A 16,822-nucleotide genomic window follows, 5' to 3' on the forward strand; every position below is an offset into this window, starting at 1 on the left:
TCCAAAACTTCTTCTAGAACAAACTTCCACTGTCCACAGTGTCAGTTATTGTCTGGTGCCCATCTTGGCACTGGGTGACTACACATCCGATCTGACTCACATCTGATTACTGTTAGGGTCAGCAGTCAATCAAATTCTCTCTCCAGAGAATTAAAAACAAGAAACAGTGAAATGTTTATCAGTTAAGTTTGGAGAGCTAAGCAAAGAAGCTCTTCAAATATCATGAAATGCAGACACTATTTTGGGTCACGTGCAAATAATGAGTATGTCTAAGGAGGTAGAATCCTCTGCAGACCAAGCACTGTACTATGCACTGGAACTGAGCAATAAATAAGATGGATGTGGTTTTTTCCTCTGAGAAGCTGGGCTTTCAGCAGGAGAGTGACACATATAATGATACATCACATGTACTATAAAAGTGAAACAAAACTTACAATGAGGCATTATATCAAATGGATCTCATTTAATTTGGATTGTTACGGAAAACTTAGTGACACTTAAGCAAATGAATAAGTAGAGTAGAAAAGAACTTTTCGGGCTATGGAAACAACATATGTGAAAAGAAAGAGGAGTCTGGATCATTCTGGACAGGAAAGGCCTTTGTGGCTTGCTGACCACTGAGTAGGGAGATGAGCTGCAAAGGAGTCAGAGCCTCGCTGATGCAAGCCTGGAAGGACGTAGAAAGGTCTGGATTTTATAATGCATGGAATGTCTGGTAACGACTTGTAAACAGAAAGAACGGAAAAGACACACAGAGAAAAGAAGACAATGTCCATGAGGTCCCTCACAGACATGGATGAGTAGAAACTCAGGTCCCCGTTGCCTCTCTGGGTCCCATGAGGTTTGTGTTTCCTTTAGCTTTTCTTTAGGTCTCCATTCAACTTCTTCCCCTACTTAAGTTTCTATTCTTCTGCCCCAAATATCAATACTACTAATGTGATCTTAGACACATTATTAACTAATATGGAAGCCAATTAGTCATGGAAGGAGTGTGATAGAGCTGATAACAAGCAAGAAATCAGTTAATTCAAAAGCCACAGCTCCTCTAGCATAAAGTGAAAAGCATGCAGGGCCCCGAAACAAGAATGAGGTTATTCTGAGCCCATAGTCAAAAGATCATCCTTAGGTATTTTAATATGAATATTCACACACACAAATCTATGATGAGGAGAGTAATTATTTTACAGATTGAAAAAGTATAATAATCAAGACCAAAAGGGTCCATCTGAACCTAAAATGTAGCATAAGAAAGCTTGATAGACAATTTAGCTGATTTTAATTGTCAGTACATTGTCTTACTTAAAGATTTGCCTAATGTCCTGTCTGAATTCTAAAAATGAGGTATACATTTGAAAAGTGAGCAGAAAAAACATATTCATAACTTTGTTCCTGGCAGTTATTTTAAGTCAATAAAAGATTTGCAAAACGTTATTTCAAATTTAACTGGCTCACAAAGACAGAAAAAAAAAAAATAATCTGAACTCTGATCTATTATAATATCAATATTTTTTCAGAAGCTTTCAAGTATTTGTAATATAAAGGTTAAAATTATGTATGCACAGCTATTGAGAGATACATATGCCTTAAATACATGGTTGCCATCACTATACATTTAAAGAAGATAACTTCTCGTAACAAAAGATAAAACGAAATAATTTGAGTTTGCACTCACCAGTAACGTGAATGTGTTTAATCCGATCTACTCTGCAGAATTTAAATTGAGAACTATAATTTAGCCACTTTTCTCCCAGGTAAATTGCCACAGAGATCAAATTTCTTACATCTGTGACGCTCACCACAAAGTGCAGTTACTCCCGATTAACAGTCCAAGATTAATTGTTGGAAGTGCCACATAATAGCTGCAGTAGAAAACATTTTAAACACAGGCCCATGTTTATGCATTTAACAGATGTGTCGGTCTAACAGTTCAGATTTTCACTATAGTGTGCCATATGGCAACAAGGATCATTTTTCACTTAAAAATATTACCAAAAATCGATGCCCTATAGCAATACTACCATTTTAATTTTCAAACTACACATTCACAGCAATGTTTGTTATCCTCCTGTTACTGCATTTCCTATTTGTCTTAATTCTACTGAAAATGTTTAATAGCATAGGTTTTTTTTTTTAACAGTTTTAAATTAGTGTCAACCAGATCAAACACAAATATTACAGTAGGAAATGTACGAAATACGACCTGGCAATGATGTAGCAGGATGTAAAATCCTGGTTATATAAAACTGCAGGGGCCATGGAGACTGGGACCTGCTTTTGTTCATTGGGTTTGGGGGTTCTCCTCTATTCCAAAAGAGCTAATACCTACTTCCTATCTTGCCTTTATCCCCAGTAACTCTTCATTGATATAGAATTACTCCTAAAGACCAAAAGCTGGCTACCAATTTTTATTTCAATCTGATTGTTGTAATAATCTATTACTATGACTTTACTGGGAGGCACAGGCACTGTGAAAATTTTCACATATACATTTAACAAGAAGCCAAATAAACATCTCACCTTCTAAAATGCCAGAGCATGAGTCCCATCCTTGTCAGGAAGGGCACATTGTTGCCACCAATGTGTCAGAACAAACAGAGAGCACCCTTTACTTTTCAGGTCCCTCGATCTACCACCTTTATAACCTCACTAAATTCCTTGGCAGAACTTCATAAGAATGGTAGTGACCAAAATGATGCCTAAACACTGTTTACACATTTTACTATGCTCATTAGGATTGCCTGTAATTCTCTACTGTGATTTGAGAAACAAGGGGCGGGGTGGCATCAATAAATCGATCTCTAAAATACTATATTTCAAGCAGAAATGAACAACACAGCTCTTCACCATTACAGGTCATCTTTTCACTTTTAGAAGGGGGCAGTTCCACATTTCATGATCTTGAGTTTTAAAAAATACATTCCTGAAGCAATCACAATGTACCAATATAAAAAACACAACCTTCAAAAGCTACCAACATGTACCCTTTGTCCCTTTCTTCTAAGCCTCAAGTCTCAAGTAAAATGCTTAAGATAAGATTTAAGCAGTGATAAGATTTAGGCTGATGAATCACCCCACACACAGGCCAACCTAGCTACTCTGTTCCACTTGCTATGACTTTGCAGAGCTTTGTACCATTTAAGGTAGAACTGGAATAATGGACATATTCCTTCCATGTAGAATGTTTAGATTTCCATATATTTAAATAACTAAATGTTTGTATTAGCCTGAAGCACACACTCTCCAAATGTCTCAAGCTGTCATTTTGAAACACAGTTACTTTAAATAAGTATTTAAGGTCTCAGAACATTAATCTTGGCTTTGTCATTCACTTAATAAGTCATGACCACTACATAGGTTTATGCTTCATATATACCTATCTTAGTGATGATTATTCTTTCTGAAGTACATGTTAATTAATGATCATAAAGCATTACAAGTTGTTAATGAATATTTAACTTAAGTAGTCAAAGTCACTTGGTCTTGGTTGAGCTCAAGTCTCTCTCTAGGGTACACTCTATTTTCATCCAGGAAAATACATTTTTTCCAGAAAAAAAAAGAAAAGAAACTTATTTTACACAAGGTTACAGGTAGAGAGATTCTTCAAAAACAGTGAAAATTTCATTAGTGACAAAGCTAGGAATAAAAACTGAGATTCAGTATGTTAATCACCATCTGCACTGCAGGTAAAGAATCCGCCTGCAATGTAGGAGACCTGGGTGTGATCCCTGGTTGGGAAGATTCCCTGGAGGCGGGCATGGCAACCCACTCCAGTATTCTTGCCTGGAGAATCCCCATGAACAGAGGAGACTGGTTGCCTCCAGTCCATGGAGTCACAAAGAGTCAAATACAACAGAGTGACTAAGCACAGCACACGTTAATAACACTAAGATGAGCTATGGGATTCTTTTAAAGTCTTGTCTCAATTCCCATTTCCAGATTGGTTGTCTCCTATTCCTATGGAGATTAACATTATTACTGATGATACTAATAATAGCAAACTCTTAGACAATAGTATGCACTATCACTACTCTAAGTGCTTGGTATGTATGTACTAATTATTTAGTAATCAAGTCAATCCTATGAGTAGTTATTATTATTATGCCCATTTCACAGTCGAGAAAATCAAGGCACCAATAAGACTCCTCATTTAGTTTACAATCTAGTAAGTGGTAAAGCTAAGATTCAAACCCAGGCATTCTGGCTCCAGAGTTCATTCTTAACCACTATGCTACGAAATAAATTAGTAGACACACACGGACCCACACGGACACTCATGTGAAAGAGCTCCGAACAGGGAGTTAAAAAGGTTATGCTTCACAGAGAAAAGCGGGGAATGTCTCTGGGCTTCAACTTTCTCACTGAAAAGTCAACACCACAATACTATCTTAAGGTGTATTCTAATCCTAATGGTTATGATTCAAAGATTCAGTCTGTAACATATAGCCTCTTCACTTTTGGCTGACATAACGATAAATAGTTTATGTATTCATGGGTTTCAGGGAAAATGACAAACAGGGAATGCAAAATTGCCCTTAGGCAATCAAGAAATACTGGTAGCATGAGTACTGGAATAAGATTTTTCACCGCATATATATCATGCTTTGAGTTTCCTGGGACATTCTTAAGAAAGTTTCCCTGAGGTCTTTCTGTCTCTTCTAGGAGGTACCAGATTATAAGAATTTTTGGAAAATAAATTAGCAAACCAAGTAAATGAACTACATGTTGTTTCCTCAAATTAACATACAAAACTCTTCTGAATTACACATATCTATAACCAGAAATTAAAAGCATTTTTTCATGGAGCCAAGCAACAAAATATAATACTTATATAGTGTTAAGGAACACTGCAAGATTACAAAAAATTAATCTTATATCAATCCAAACATATGCCAACTAGTAATACAGGCTTCTCAAGTAAACAGTACTGCCAAATACGTTCTATTAAACGCACTCACAGGTGTATGAGGTTGAACTGTAAATGCATTTCGACCTCACACGTATTCCCTTTGTCACCTGGCTTAATTTTATAAAAGGGCTATTTCCTTATTTACAACTTTGTGACTCCCTCACTACCAATCACTATCACAGATAATTGTTTCATTTTAAGTTACCTTTCTTCTAACTTGAAAATAGTTCACCTACTTTCATAATCACTCTTTTAGCTCTTTAACTTAAAATGTTTTTTCTCCATTAGGCAACTTTATACAAGAATAATTCTTCTGAACAAAATGATCACTAAGAAAGCCCCTGTTCTTAAATATGAGTAAACATCTGCCATATTCACAAATTACAATTATTGCCATTATAAAACTACAGATTTACTCAATGCATCCATGTAAAAATTACAATGAACTTCAAAGTTAATTAGCTAACTATAAAAAAACCTAATACTCAAATTTAAATGATCAAAACAAAGTTTATTAGACTGTTTTCTTAAATTCATCATATAAACTGTCACAGTATGTTGACAATCAACCTCATACTCAAAGTTCCAAACCAGACTGCACATAATTAATTGCTAGAGAAAACAGAAACTTTGCATCCCTGTTAAAATTATTCTGACACCCTCTCTACAAAGCGTTGCCCTGATAGAGAAAGTAGTAAGATTACAGAGGAGAAGGACGATGGGGGCTGGAAATGTTTAGCCGTTGAACTTCTGCCCTGAACTTTCCCTCCTGTGATAAAACCCACGAAAGCGGACATTCGCGGAGCCCCCTGTGAGCACCGTACTGCGGGCCACTGGTCTCCTTACCCCTCGTGTGCATGGACAGAAGAATGAGCAAGGACATGTGACGCTGCCCGTCTAGTTCGTCCAGCCACCCCAGTGCAGCAGGAGAGCAGTCACTGGGACTGCCTGTTTGAGCCTCCGTTTCCCGCCTTCCCTTCTTTCCCGGAGACTCCTGTGCTGCCCCTCCTGTCAGAGCTTCCGGCAAGCCTGCCAGCAAGCCCTAGACGGGAGCGTGAAAGACAAGCCTGTTACAAACTGGTTCTGTCACCACGGAGACTTCCACTGATCACCTCGTGGGGAGGACAACAAAGGGCGGCCAGGACCCCGGGCCGGGTTGTTTTCTTAAGAAAGGAGCCTGACCCAGCTGTCCACACTGGGGCCGGCGCAGGCGGACTTCGCTCCGGACTGACCGAGCCGACGTCCCCACACCCGCTGGGCAGCAGTGGAGACGTTCCGGACAGACACCACCTATACGGTGCCGACACGCAACTGCTTGTCTCTTCTGTTAAGGGTTTTTGCTTTTTTTTTTTTTCTCCTTCTGCTATGAATGGTAACTCTTTGGGAACCATCGAAAGACAAGGAGAAATAAAAATTTTTTCTTTGATAACATGTAGAAATGTTGCAACACATCAAAGTGTCATGTTATGGCATTTTCTCACACTACATCAACATTTATATAATGAGGCAAATGCCTCTGAATCAAGTGCACGGATACAAAAAAAGGGTCACAGATAAAAGGCATCTTTAATGAATAGTCCAAGTTGAAAGATTTCAGTTAAGCTATTCATTAGTTAATTAATTTGATATGACTATAGTTGAAAGTTTTCTATAGAGCAAAAACAAAAGTACAGTGAACCTAACCTACTTTATAATGTGAATAAAACCAAGGTAAGTTATTCAATGTTTCACACGTTAATTATAATTGTGCCTCAATAGAACTATGAATATTTTGTAATATTTCAACTTTCTAATGATATTCTGAGTGACCTATTTGATACTAAGGGACATTTTAAAAGACTCTGATTCACTTTGGGAACTGTTGATAATTAAAGAACAGCAAAAAATATAAACAAATTTTCAGTATTATAGAAAGAACAATATCACCATAGACGGATACAAACAAAAGTAGTTGTAAAATCTAATCCATTTGCATGATAAAGGATATATGAGAGCAGAGACATAATTCAATGGTTATATCTAAGATAGCATTAGAATGCGTTTACTTGAAACTTTAAGAATCATTTTCTTGGAAAAAAATCTCTGCTATCTTCTCCTTCTTAAGAGACACCCCCACTTCTCTCACACACACCAGCAACTCCCAGCACTACCCTAATAGATGGCATTCAAATCTATTCTCCGTCTTAGAGTAGCTGAACAACTGCTTGTTAGGATTTAACAAACGCTATTAATACTATCAATCCAACATCCTCAGGTCAGTTTCATGAGATGGAATTTCACACAAATACAATATTTTTAACCACAATTTTGAAATATTCTAAGCTTAAACTACATATTAAGCATTTCACAGAATCCACACACCTTACTTCTCAGGAAAACAGAAGCTTGGGGAGGTAAATGAGATAATCTTTCAGTATCATTTATCCATATTCCTTTTAGGGAGACTGAGGCATACTAAAATGAATAGGCGTGATCGGGATCAAAGGGGTCACTTGAGTGAAGAGCAGACCAAAATCAAGCAAATAGAACTTCTTGTCCAAACTTTCTACATTCGGCTCAGTGCCACATCACAACGTGGTTCCATTGCCAATTTGGAACCTAGCCTTGAGCTCTGGGATGAAGAGTGAATGGCTAAAATGTGGGACAGTTCCCACTGCTCACATTTCCCCAATATGGGCATCCACAAATGGCACAAAGCATAAAGAGAGAATAGTTGCTCTCTCCCCCAAATCCTAATTCAGTTCAAAACAAGACATACCAGCAATCATTTCTGATGGACTATGTGCCAGCTGAAGTAAATGCACTCAAGAAGTTCAGAGTACCATAGAAAAAGTAGTGTATATGTAATAGAGAACAAAGTGAAAAACAGTAGTCACTTTAAAATGAAGTGTCTTCAAATGGAATAAAGATGGAAAATCAGAGTAAAGGATGGATTAGACTGGGCCAACATTGAAGGCAGAGTTGGATGCTGAAATATGAATTGAACTTAGAGGGGATGAAAAGAAAGGAAACTATATGAGCAAGGATTAGAGGCAGGATTAAATATTTCATTTGTGCAATAGCATGAAATGGAAAAATCTTACTGGAACAGATGGCTCCTATAGCAAATGGTTCAAAAGAAAGCTGGACAGAGTGCAAGCAGATTGTGCAGGACTCTAACTTCAGGTTACAGAGTTTAGGCTATATATCATATAAATAACTGAAAGGCTTTTGAGCATGAACTGGCTTAATGAATTTTTATAAAGGTTTAAGATTTCAGAATATAGGATGAGTGTCTGAACCTGAATCTCCAATTATGTGAGTAGAGGGCTTCCCTTGTGGCTCAGCTGGTAAGGAATCCTCCTGCAATGCAGGAGACTGGGTTCGATCCCTGGGTTGGGAAGATCCCCTGGAGAAGGGAAAGGCTACCCACTCCAGTATTCTGGCCTGGAGAATTCCATGGACTATATAGTCCATGGGGTCCCAAAGAGTCGGGCACAACTGAGCGACTTTCACTTTCACTGGTGGCTCAGATGGTAAAGAATCTGCCCTCAATGCAGGAGACCTGGGTTCGATCCCTAAGTCAGGAAGATCCCCTGGAGAAGGAAATGGCAACCCACTTCAGTATTCTTGCCTGGAGAAGTCCATGAACACAGGAGCCTGGCAGGCTACAGTCTATGAGGTCACACAGAGTCAGACATGATTGAGTGATACTCACTCACTCGTGAATAGAAGTGAAAATTAGAAGTGGGAGGAGAGTTTTTCACTTAGTCAAAGTTTTTGGCAATACAGATTTTTTTTTTTTTTAACTTATACGAAGAAATTCAAGACGTAGCCCTATTAATTCCCTCCATTTTGCCTTCACCATTTAACATATGCCAGGTTTCCCTGATGGCTCAAATGGTAAAGAATCTGCCTGCAATACAGGAGACCCGGGTTCAATCCCTGGGTCAGGAATATCCCTTAGAGGAGGAAATGACAACCCACTCCAGTATTCTTGCCTGGAGAAATTCCATGGACAGAGGAGCCCAGTGGGCTACAGTCTATGGGGTCGCAAAGAGTCGGACACGACTGAGCAACTGACTCTTTCACCTTTCTTTCAGGTACCAACCATGCAGGAGATGTTCTATAAAACACATACTTCCATTCCAGACAAACAGGCTCAAAAGATCTTTAAAAATTCTTGTAATGCAGATCAGAAATCTGACTTAGCAAAGAAAAAAAAAAAAAAACACCCATATTTGCATATGATTTAGCCCACTCACTGTAAAGTACACACCAAATGAGGCTTCAGAGGAAGCTCTGACAGAATATTGAAAGAAAGGTATCAAATTGAATTTGTACACCTGAGAGGGGCAAGGAAAGAAAAAAGACTGCAGCTAGTATTACCAATATGAATACAACAAGTCATCACTCCGTATCATCTGTAGAATTCATACACAGATGCACTCATTCTAGGTTTGTGGCTCCATCTTGTAGAGAAAGCCTATTTGTGTCATCTGTATAATCTTAGGTAAATTATTTAAGCTCTCTGTTCTATAATCTGCTCAGTACCTGTTAAGCTTGTTATACCAATTAGACAAGTAAATGAACAGAAATTACTGAATACAGTGCCCAGTACATAGGAGGACATCAGAAAATAGTCAACTTCCTGACAACTGTCACACTCTCCTGCCTCTTGACAAAAAAAATCCTTATTAACAATAATGTTCTTTAATATGACATTTGCCAAATTCTTTCTGTCAGAAATAATGTGATCACTAAAACAAGGATATTATATATATGTGTGTATATATATATATATCTCTTAGGATAATTGAGTTTTAAAAATTCATATTATACTCACGAAGGCAAATATTTAATTATTTTACTTACCTCATTTATTAAATCATTATGTAATTGAAGAAATACAAAAAGCAGTTTGAAAACATGAGATTACTTTGTAAAAATTTCAACTTGTGACTTATATTCATATAAAACTCCCCCAAATCTCCTGATTTTACATATAGACACAGTTTTTTAAACTACATGTGGGGACTGTGTCAAGTGAATGGGGTATGGGAACATCACACCATACCTGCCTTTAGGACAAAGCCTACCTTGTAGTGGGCGAAGACAAACACAATCAAATCATGACAAGGCACTACAGAATGGCCGGCTCTGCCAAGGGAGCATGGAAAATACAGTGCATAAACAAAGATTAATTCTGCCTGGGGGTGGGACTGGGCTTATGGGGAAGAGGCATTTGAACTAGGTCTTCAAAGATAAGTAGGAATTCACTGGGTGAAGGGAGGGCAGAGGGATTCCAAGCAAACAGAACAGACAGTACACACATTTATGAGCAAGAAAAAGAGCAATGTTTGCTGAGAACATGAAATCCTGGATATGCCTTGAGAGCAGAGAAACTGGGCTGGAAAAGCAGACTGGGGGACATTGGGAAGGAAGGGCCCTATAGCCTAATTTGGCTTTTGATTTTATCTTACATGCATAGGAAGCAATGCCTTGGCCTCTGAAGGGGGTGTCAGCACAGTTTCCATTGTATGACCTGACCACAACTACTTCTTGCAGCTGATTGCATTTCAAAAGAAACTAGTAAAATTTTTGAGATTAGATGAGAAATATTTTCTTCCTTTTTATATAAGAAAATGCAACAATATCCTTACTAGTCTTCATGAGAACAGTGTTATTTTCTTTAACACTTGAACATCTCTGCTAATATTGTTTGGAATGTTTACTTTTAAACTTCTGTTAAAACACACAGACACATAAAAAACAGTTCTTTCCTTGCTCCTATTAGAAGTTATAGCATTTTAAGTACCTACCATGCCACAGAGTTTTGCAGTAAAATAGTTTTCCTACTTTCATACTAGTTGTGCAAAAACACAGAAAAATGTGTTCAGAATTGTACTGGCTAATGCATTTTGTCATTCTGATTTTCAGCTTTGCACTTACAAAATAATATAAAAATTTATTCCCTTATCGGAGAAAAAATAAACAATAGAACTCAAGTGTGCAAAAACCTTTTCTCCTGACTCTGGGGTTTACAAAGGCCACAACTTCAGCAGCTTTCAGGCTGCCTCTTGCCTCCCCACCCCATTCTAATTTGCAGCATTCCACATCACTAGTCATTAACAACCCAAAGCTCCCTTCAGCTGCACAGTGAAAGACCATCACATCATGACAAATAAACAATCCCTTCCTCCCTCTCAGGAGTGACACATTATTCCGAGCACGTCTTCTCTGTGCTTTCATGGCTCTGCCAAGGTCCCCCCATGAGTGGGAAGGGGTAAAAAGAGAGAAAAAATATCCCACAACTTGTCTAAAGCATGTAGAGGATGATTTGTGTTCTTACTTACGGGATATGACTGTCACTGCTGATCTGCCTTCAGGCCTAGATTACATGTGATAAGGGCTGACCTTCTTTAAGTATTCACACATTATGCACTCATGGAGAGCGGGCAGGACACAAAAGTCCTTCAGATGTTCTGGACATCAATCAAGTGCACAGCATGGAGCCTGCCAAACTTTTCTTCCATTTACCCAGAGAGAGGAAGGGGGAGTCCAAGACAGACTTAATAATGTTTAAAGCTATGCCACAGTATATTTGGGGAGACCATTGTTATTAAAAGGGTGCTATTTGAAAAAAATTCTCTACAGTTACCACTAGCAACAAAAAAATTTCACACACAAGTAAAGAGAGACAACCAGATTGCACTTCAGCTTTAAAAATTTCAAAACCTTTACTTATACACCAGGTCAATGATTTTAGCATTGATATTTTTTCCTGAAATAATTGTTCACTAAAGATATTTATCAAAAACTAAAACTATGAATTTTATAACAACCATCATAGACGGGTATCCTTTTTGAGGCATTTATAAAAGTAATAGAGTATTTGTTATAAAATACTCTGAACATACCTTAATGAAATTAAATACCAATCAATAGCATAAGCCATTTTTACCTAATACAATATGATCATTATTAACATGCTACAGCTACAATATTATGAAATAGACATAATATCTTCTGATATAGGCTTTCAATGTTGGTCTTTTATCATTGCTACTCCTCACAACTCAGTAAAGGGATCTGAGACAGCTTATGAAAGAGAACAAATAAGCCCAAACTTTATTCTCCTAAAATAATGTAACATTATGGACTTAGAGGGTATAATTTGATCATCAGGCAAACCCATTACAAAAAGATGTTTCATGGAACTTTCTAATAGAATAATATCTTAAATCTAGGACACTATCATTTACCTAGAGATTGTGAGGTTTTTTAAAAAAGCCTATGTCAGATCATGAATATAACAAGGACCTATACAGCCTGCATACAAGATAAGAAGACTAGACACAAAAAAACAATTAACATTAAAGACTAGCAGAGATTTACAGGCAACTTACACAATTAAACTACTAATGAAAATGAACTCAGTTAATTTGTTAAGATAACCTATAGAGTTAAAGTAAAAACAAAGCAATAATAAACCTCCAGACTGCCCCAGGACCTCTGAACCCCACACAGGCATAATTCTATTAATACCTGGTTTCAGTGTGATTCAAATAAAGGCTAAGTGGGGAAAACCACTAGATCATTCAGGTATGACCTAAATCAAATCCCTTATGATTATACAGTGGAAGTGAGAAATAGATTTAAGGGACTAGATCTGATAGACAGAGTGCCTGATGGACTATGGATGGAGGTTCATGACATTGTACAGGAAGCAGGGATCAAGACCATCCCCAAGAAAAATAAATGCAAAAATACAAAATGGCTGTCTGAGGAGGCCTTACAAATAGCTGTGAAAAGAAGAGAAGCAAACAGCAAAGGAGAAAAGGAAAGATATACCCATTTGAATGCAGAGTTCCAAAGAATAGCAAGGGGAGATAAGAAAGCCTTCCTCAGTGATCAACGCAAAGAAACAGAGGAAAACAACAGAATGGGAAAGACTAGGGATCTCTTCAAGAAAATGAGAGATACCAAGGGAACATTTCATGCAAAGATGGGCTCAACAAAGGACAGAAATGGTATGGACCTAATAGAAGCAGAAGATATTAAGAAGAGGTGGCAAGAATACACAGAACTATACAAAAAATCTTCATGACCCAGATGATCACAATGGTGTGATCACTCACCTAGAGCCAGACATCCTGGGACGTGAAGTCAAGTGGGCCTTAGGAAGGAAGCATCACTATGAAAAAAGCTAGTGGAGGTGATGGAATTCGAGTTGAGCTATCTCAAATCCTAAAAGATGATGCTGTGAACGTTCTGTACTCAATATGCCAGCAAACTGGGAAAACTCAGCAGTGGTCACAAGACTGGAAAAGGTCAGTTTTCATTCCAATCCCAAAGAAAGGCAATGCCAAAGAATGCGCAAACTACTGCACAATTGCACTCATCTCATACACTAGTAAAGTAATGCTCAAAATTCTCCAAGCCAGGCTTCAGCAACACGTAAACCGTGAACTTCCAGATGTTCAAGCTGGACTTAGAAAAGGCAGAGGAAACAGAAATCAAACTGCCAACAACTGCTGGATCATCGAAAAAGCAAGAGAGTTCCAGAAAAACATCTATTTCTGCTTTAGTGACTATGCCAAAGCCTTTGACTGTGTGGATCACAATAAACTGTGGAAAATTCTGAAAGAGATGGGAATACCAGACCACCTGACCTGCCTCTTGAGAAACCTGTATGCAGGTCAGGAAGCAACAGTGAGAACTGGACATGGAACAACAGACTGGTTCCAAATAGGAAAAGGAATATGTCAAGGCTGTATATTGTCACTCTGCTTATTTATCTTATATGCAGAGTACATCATGAGAAACGCTGGGCTGGATGAAGCACAAGCTGGAATCAAGATTGCTGGGAAAAATATCAATAAGCTCATATATGCAGATTATACCACCCTTATGGCAAAAAGTGAAGAAGAACTAAAGAGCCTCCTGATGAAAGTGAAAGAGGAGAGTGAAAAAGTTGGCTTAAAGCTCAACATTCAGAAAACAAAGATCATGGCATCCAGTCCCATCACTTCATGGCAAATAGATGGAGAAACAGTGGAAACAGTGATAGACCTTATTTTTGGGAGCTCCAAAATCACTGCAGATGGTGATGGCAGCCATGAAATTAAAAGACGCTTACTCCTTGGAAGGGAAGTTATGACCAGATGGTCATAACTTTTAACAGCATATTAAAAAGCAGAGACATTACTGTGTCAACAAAGGTCTGTCTAGTCAAGGCCATGTTTTTTTCCAGTGGTCATGTATGAATGTGAGAGTTGGACTATAAAGAAAGCTGAGTGCCGAAGAATTGATGCTTTTGAACTGTGGTGTTGGAGAAGACTCTTGAGAGTCCCTTCGACTGCAAGGAGATCCAACCAGTCCATCCTAAAGGAGATCAGACCTGGGTGTTCATTGGAAGGACTGATGTTGAAGCTGAAACTCCAATACTTTGGCCACCTGATGTGAAGAGCTGACTCATTTGAAAAGACCCTGATGATGTGAAAGATTGAAGGCAGGAGGAGAAGGGGATGACAGAGGATGAGATGGTTGGATGGTATCACCAACTCAATGGACATGAGTCGGCATAAACTCCAGGAGTTGGTGATGGACAGGGAGGCCTGGCATGCTGCAGTTCATGGGGTCGCAAAGAGTCAGACACGACTGAGTGACTGAACTGAACTGGAGGTCACACTTGTGCTCCAGTAATAGGAAACCAGATGATACATAAAATGTGAGATTATTCTGTATGTTATTCAATCCATCACCTGGTCAATATGACTGCCTCAGACAAGAAGCTAAATTTGAATGAGAGGGAGATGTCTTGACAGGAGCTGGAAAGTAAGTATCCCAGAGAGGATAAATAGGCTATTTCTAAAAGATTATAGGATGATGATGCTAATGATGTTACATAATACTTGGTGAACTTTTACTCTTTAGTAACTAACATACATTGCCTCATTGGTCCTCACTGCCTCCTTGTGCGAGGGAGTGAGCGTTAGTCACTCAGTTGTGTCTGATTCTTTGTGACCCCATGGACTGTATAAATCACCAATCTCCTCTGTCCACGGGATTGCCCAGGTAAGAATACTGGAGTGGATTGCCATTTCCTTCTCAAGGTGGTCTTCCTGGCTCAGGGATCAAACCACGGTCTCCCGCATTTCAGGCAGGCTCTTTAATGTCTGAGCCACCAGGGGTATCATTCCCACTTACAGGTGAGAATACTGAGTAAGCCTGAGCCAAAGAGGCCTGGAGCTGGTCACTGGTAGATGGGATCAGTCACCAGTACTTCACTGCCTAGGGACTCACATGCTTCTGCTCTGCAAGAAATAACTGGGGCAGAAACAATCCACTCAGTTGATGGAAGACTCAGAGACATGGGCTGATAAGATTCATTCAGAGAACATGACTGCCAGAAATTCTGAAGGCTAGAGCAAATGAGTGATCAGATAGCCTCAATCCCAAACCTGTGGAATCAGAGGAGGGGGACAAGAGACACTCCGGTAATCAAAGCAGTGAATTCAGAGGTCAGCAGTTTCAGATAAAGTAAGAGATGCAACTTGCCTCTAGACCATGTGTATTAGTGGTTGTTAAAAAGTGTACTAATGATAATTAAAACATAAGCTTATGTTCATTAATTTAAAGCAGTGTCTTGTGTACATCTTTTTTTAACTTTTCCAGCAGCCCTTCAATCCATGTTTATCAACCAGTGAAGCAGCTACGGTGAGGGAACAAAGAGTGTTTTCCCTTCAGTCACCTGTGCTTCAGCAGGTATAGTGCAGCAACTCTGTCGACAGGAGAAAAGGTGGGTGAAGGAAGTCACCAGAACCATGTAATGCACTCCCCACTCCATGAGATGAGTCCAAGTTTGTTTTAATGAAAGACACTATTTTCTTCACACATGAGAAAGCTGTTGAGAAGATCTACTTTGCCCCACTTGCAAGGGAACTGTGTGAGAAAAGCATTTTTGTTCTTTAATGCTTCGGCCCCAGTCTCTTCAGTATTAAAGTTACCCACTAGGAAAATAATGAACCATAGAAGCTACTAACTTGTCCTACCTGAAGCTCTCTTCCAAAGGATATCATCTTCTTTATCAAATTAGTCCTAATGCACCCCTAAGCATAAAAGCAAAACCTCCAAGTATCTCTCTGCATGTCTTGCTAGCCATTATAAAAATCATCATTTAAAAATCAATTCTTAAAGACAATTACTATCACTCTACTCTTATTTCATCCTAGAGTCAATTATGGATTAATTTCATGCAAATTCAACTTGAACCAGTATTAAACTGAAAATAAGAATTTAATATTTAAATTACTATGCAAAAAAATTTTACCTTGTATGTTTCCTTGTAAATTCCTCTGAATATAAATTAGAAGGAAGGTGCATCTTAGTTTACACACACAAAAAAAGAAATATAAAAGGAGTTAAAGTATAGCCCTATTTAAACATTTGAAGAATACATGCTTAAGTTCACATACCATATGGAGCCAACTCCTAGAAAATCTGTTTTCCACTCTTTGGAAAATACCTAAGTTTGTATATAAGGAATCACATGAGGAAAAGTTTCTTAAAGTAAAAGAAGACATTTATAACAAAGAAAAGTTTGGTTTTATTTAGCATCCATCAGCTTTTTCAGGGTATATTTTTAACAACAGTGCTGCCAGCATATGATTTCCACATTTCTTAGCAGACTTAGCTCTTAGTAGTCTTTTACAAATTGATGCTAGAAGAAATGCAAAGGTTATTGAAAGCTAATTTTGATTTAATGTGACACTGAAAATCTATGTACATGCAAAAATATTTTCAATTATGAGAAGTAAGACTGTCACAATTTTCATTTCAGAATCATAACATTTTAGACCTTTTCATCTCTTCTACCGGCCAGAAGTCAACTGTGTATATTGAAAATACTTTCCTAATGACAGATGGTTGATA

General features: G+C 38.2%; 1 protein-coding gene across 9 annotated transcripts in view; it reads right to left on the reverse strand.

Annotated features, from left to right (window-relative positions):
* Positions 1–16,822, reverse strand: part of BMPR1B (bone morphogenetic protein receptor type 1B) — a 424,822-nt gene that overhangs the window by 100,686 nt on the left and 307,314 nt on the right. For 2 of the 9 annotated variants that reach the window (XM_043871292.1, XM_043871281.1), the window contains exon 1: positions 5,753–5,882. The exons of the other annotated variants lie outside the window; for them this stretch is intronic. Coding sequence is in view for 1 of the 2 variants with exons in the window: in XM_043871281.1 (XP_043727216.1) it covers positions 5,753–5,789 (37 nt within the window). In the remaining variant the exon portion in view is untranslated. Of the gene's footprint in view, positions 1–5,752; positions 5,883–16,822 lie in introns of those variants that run through there. 9 annotated transcript variants of the gene reach the window in all.

This window comes from Cervus elaphus, chromosome 17 (genome assembly GCF_910594005.1).
Source record: "Cervus elaphus chromosome 17, mCerEla1.1, whole genome shotgun sequence".
NCBI lineage: Eukaryota > Metazoa > Chordata > Mammalia > Artiodactyla > Cervidae > Cervus > Cervus elaphus.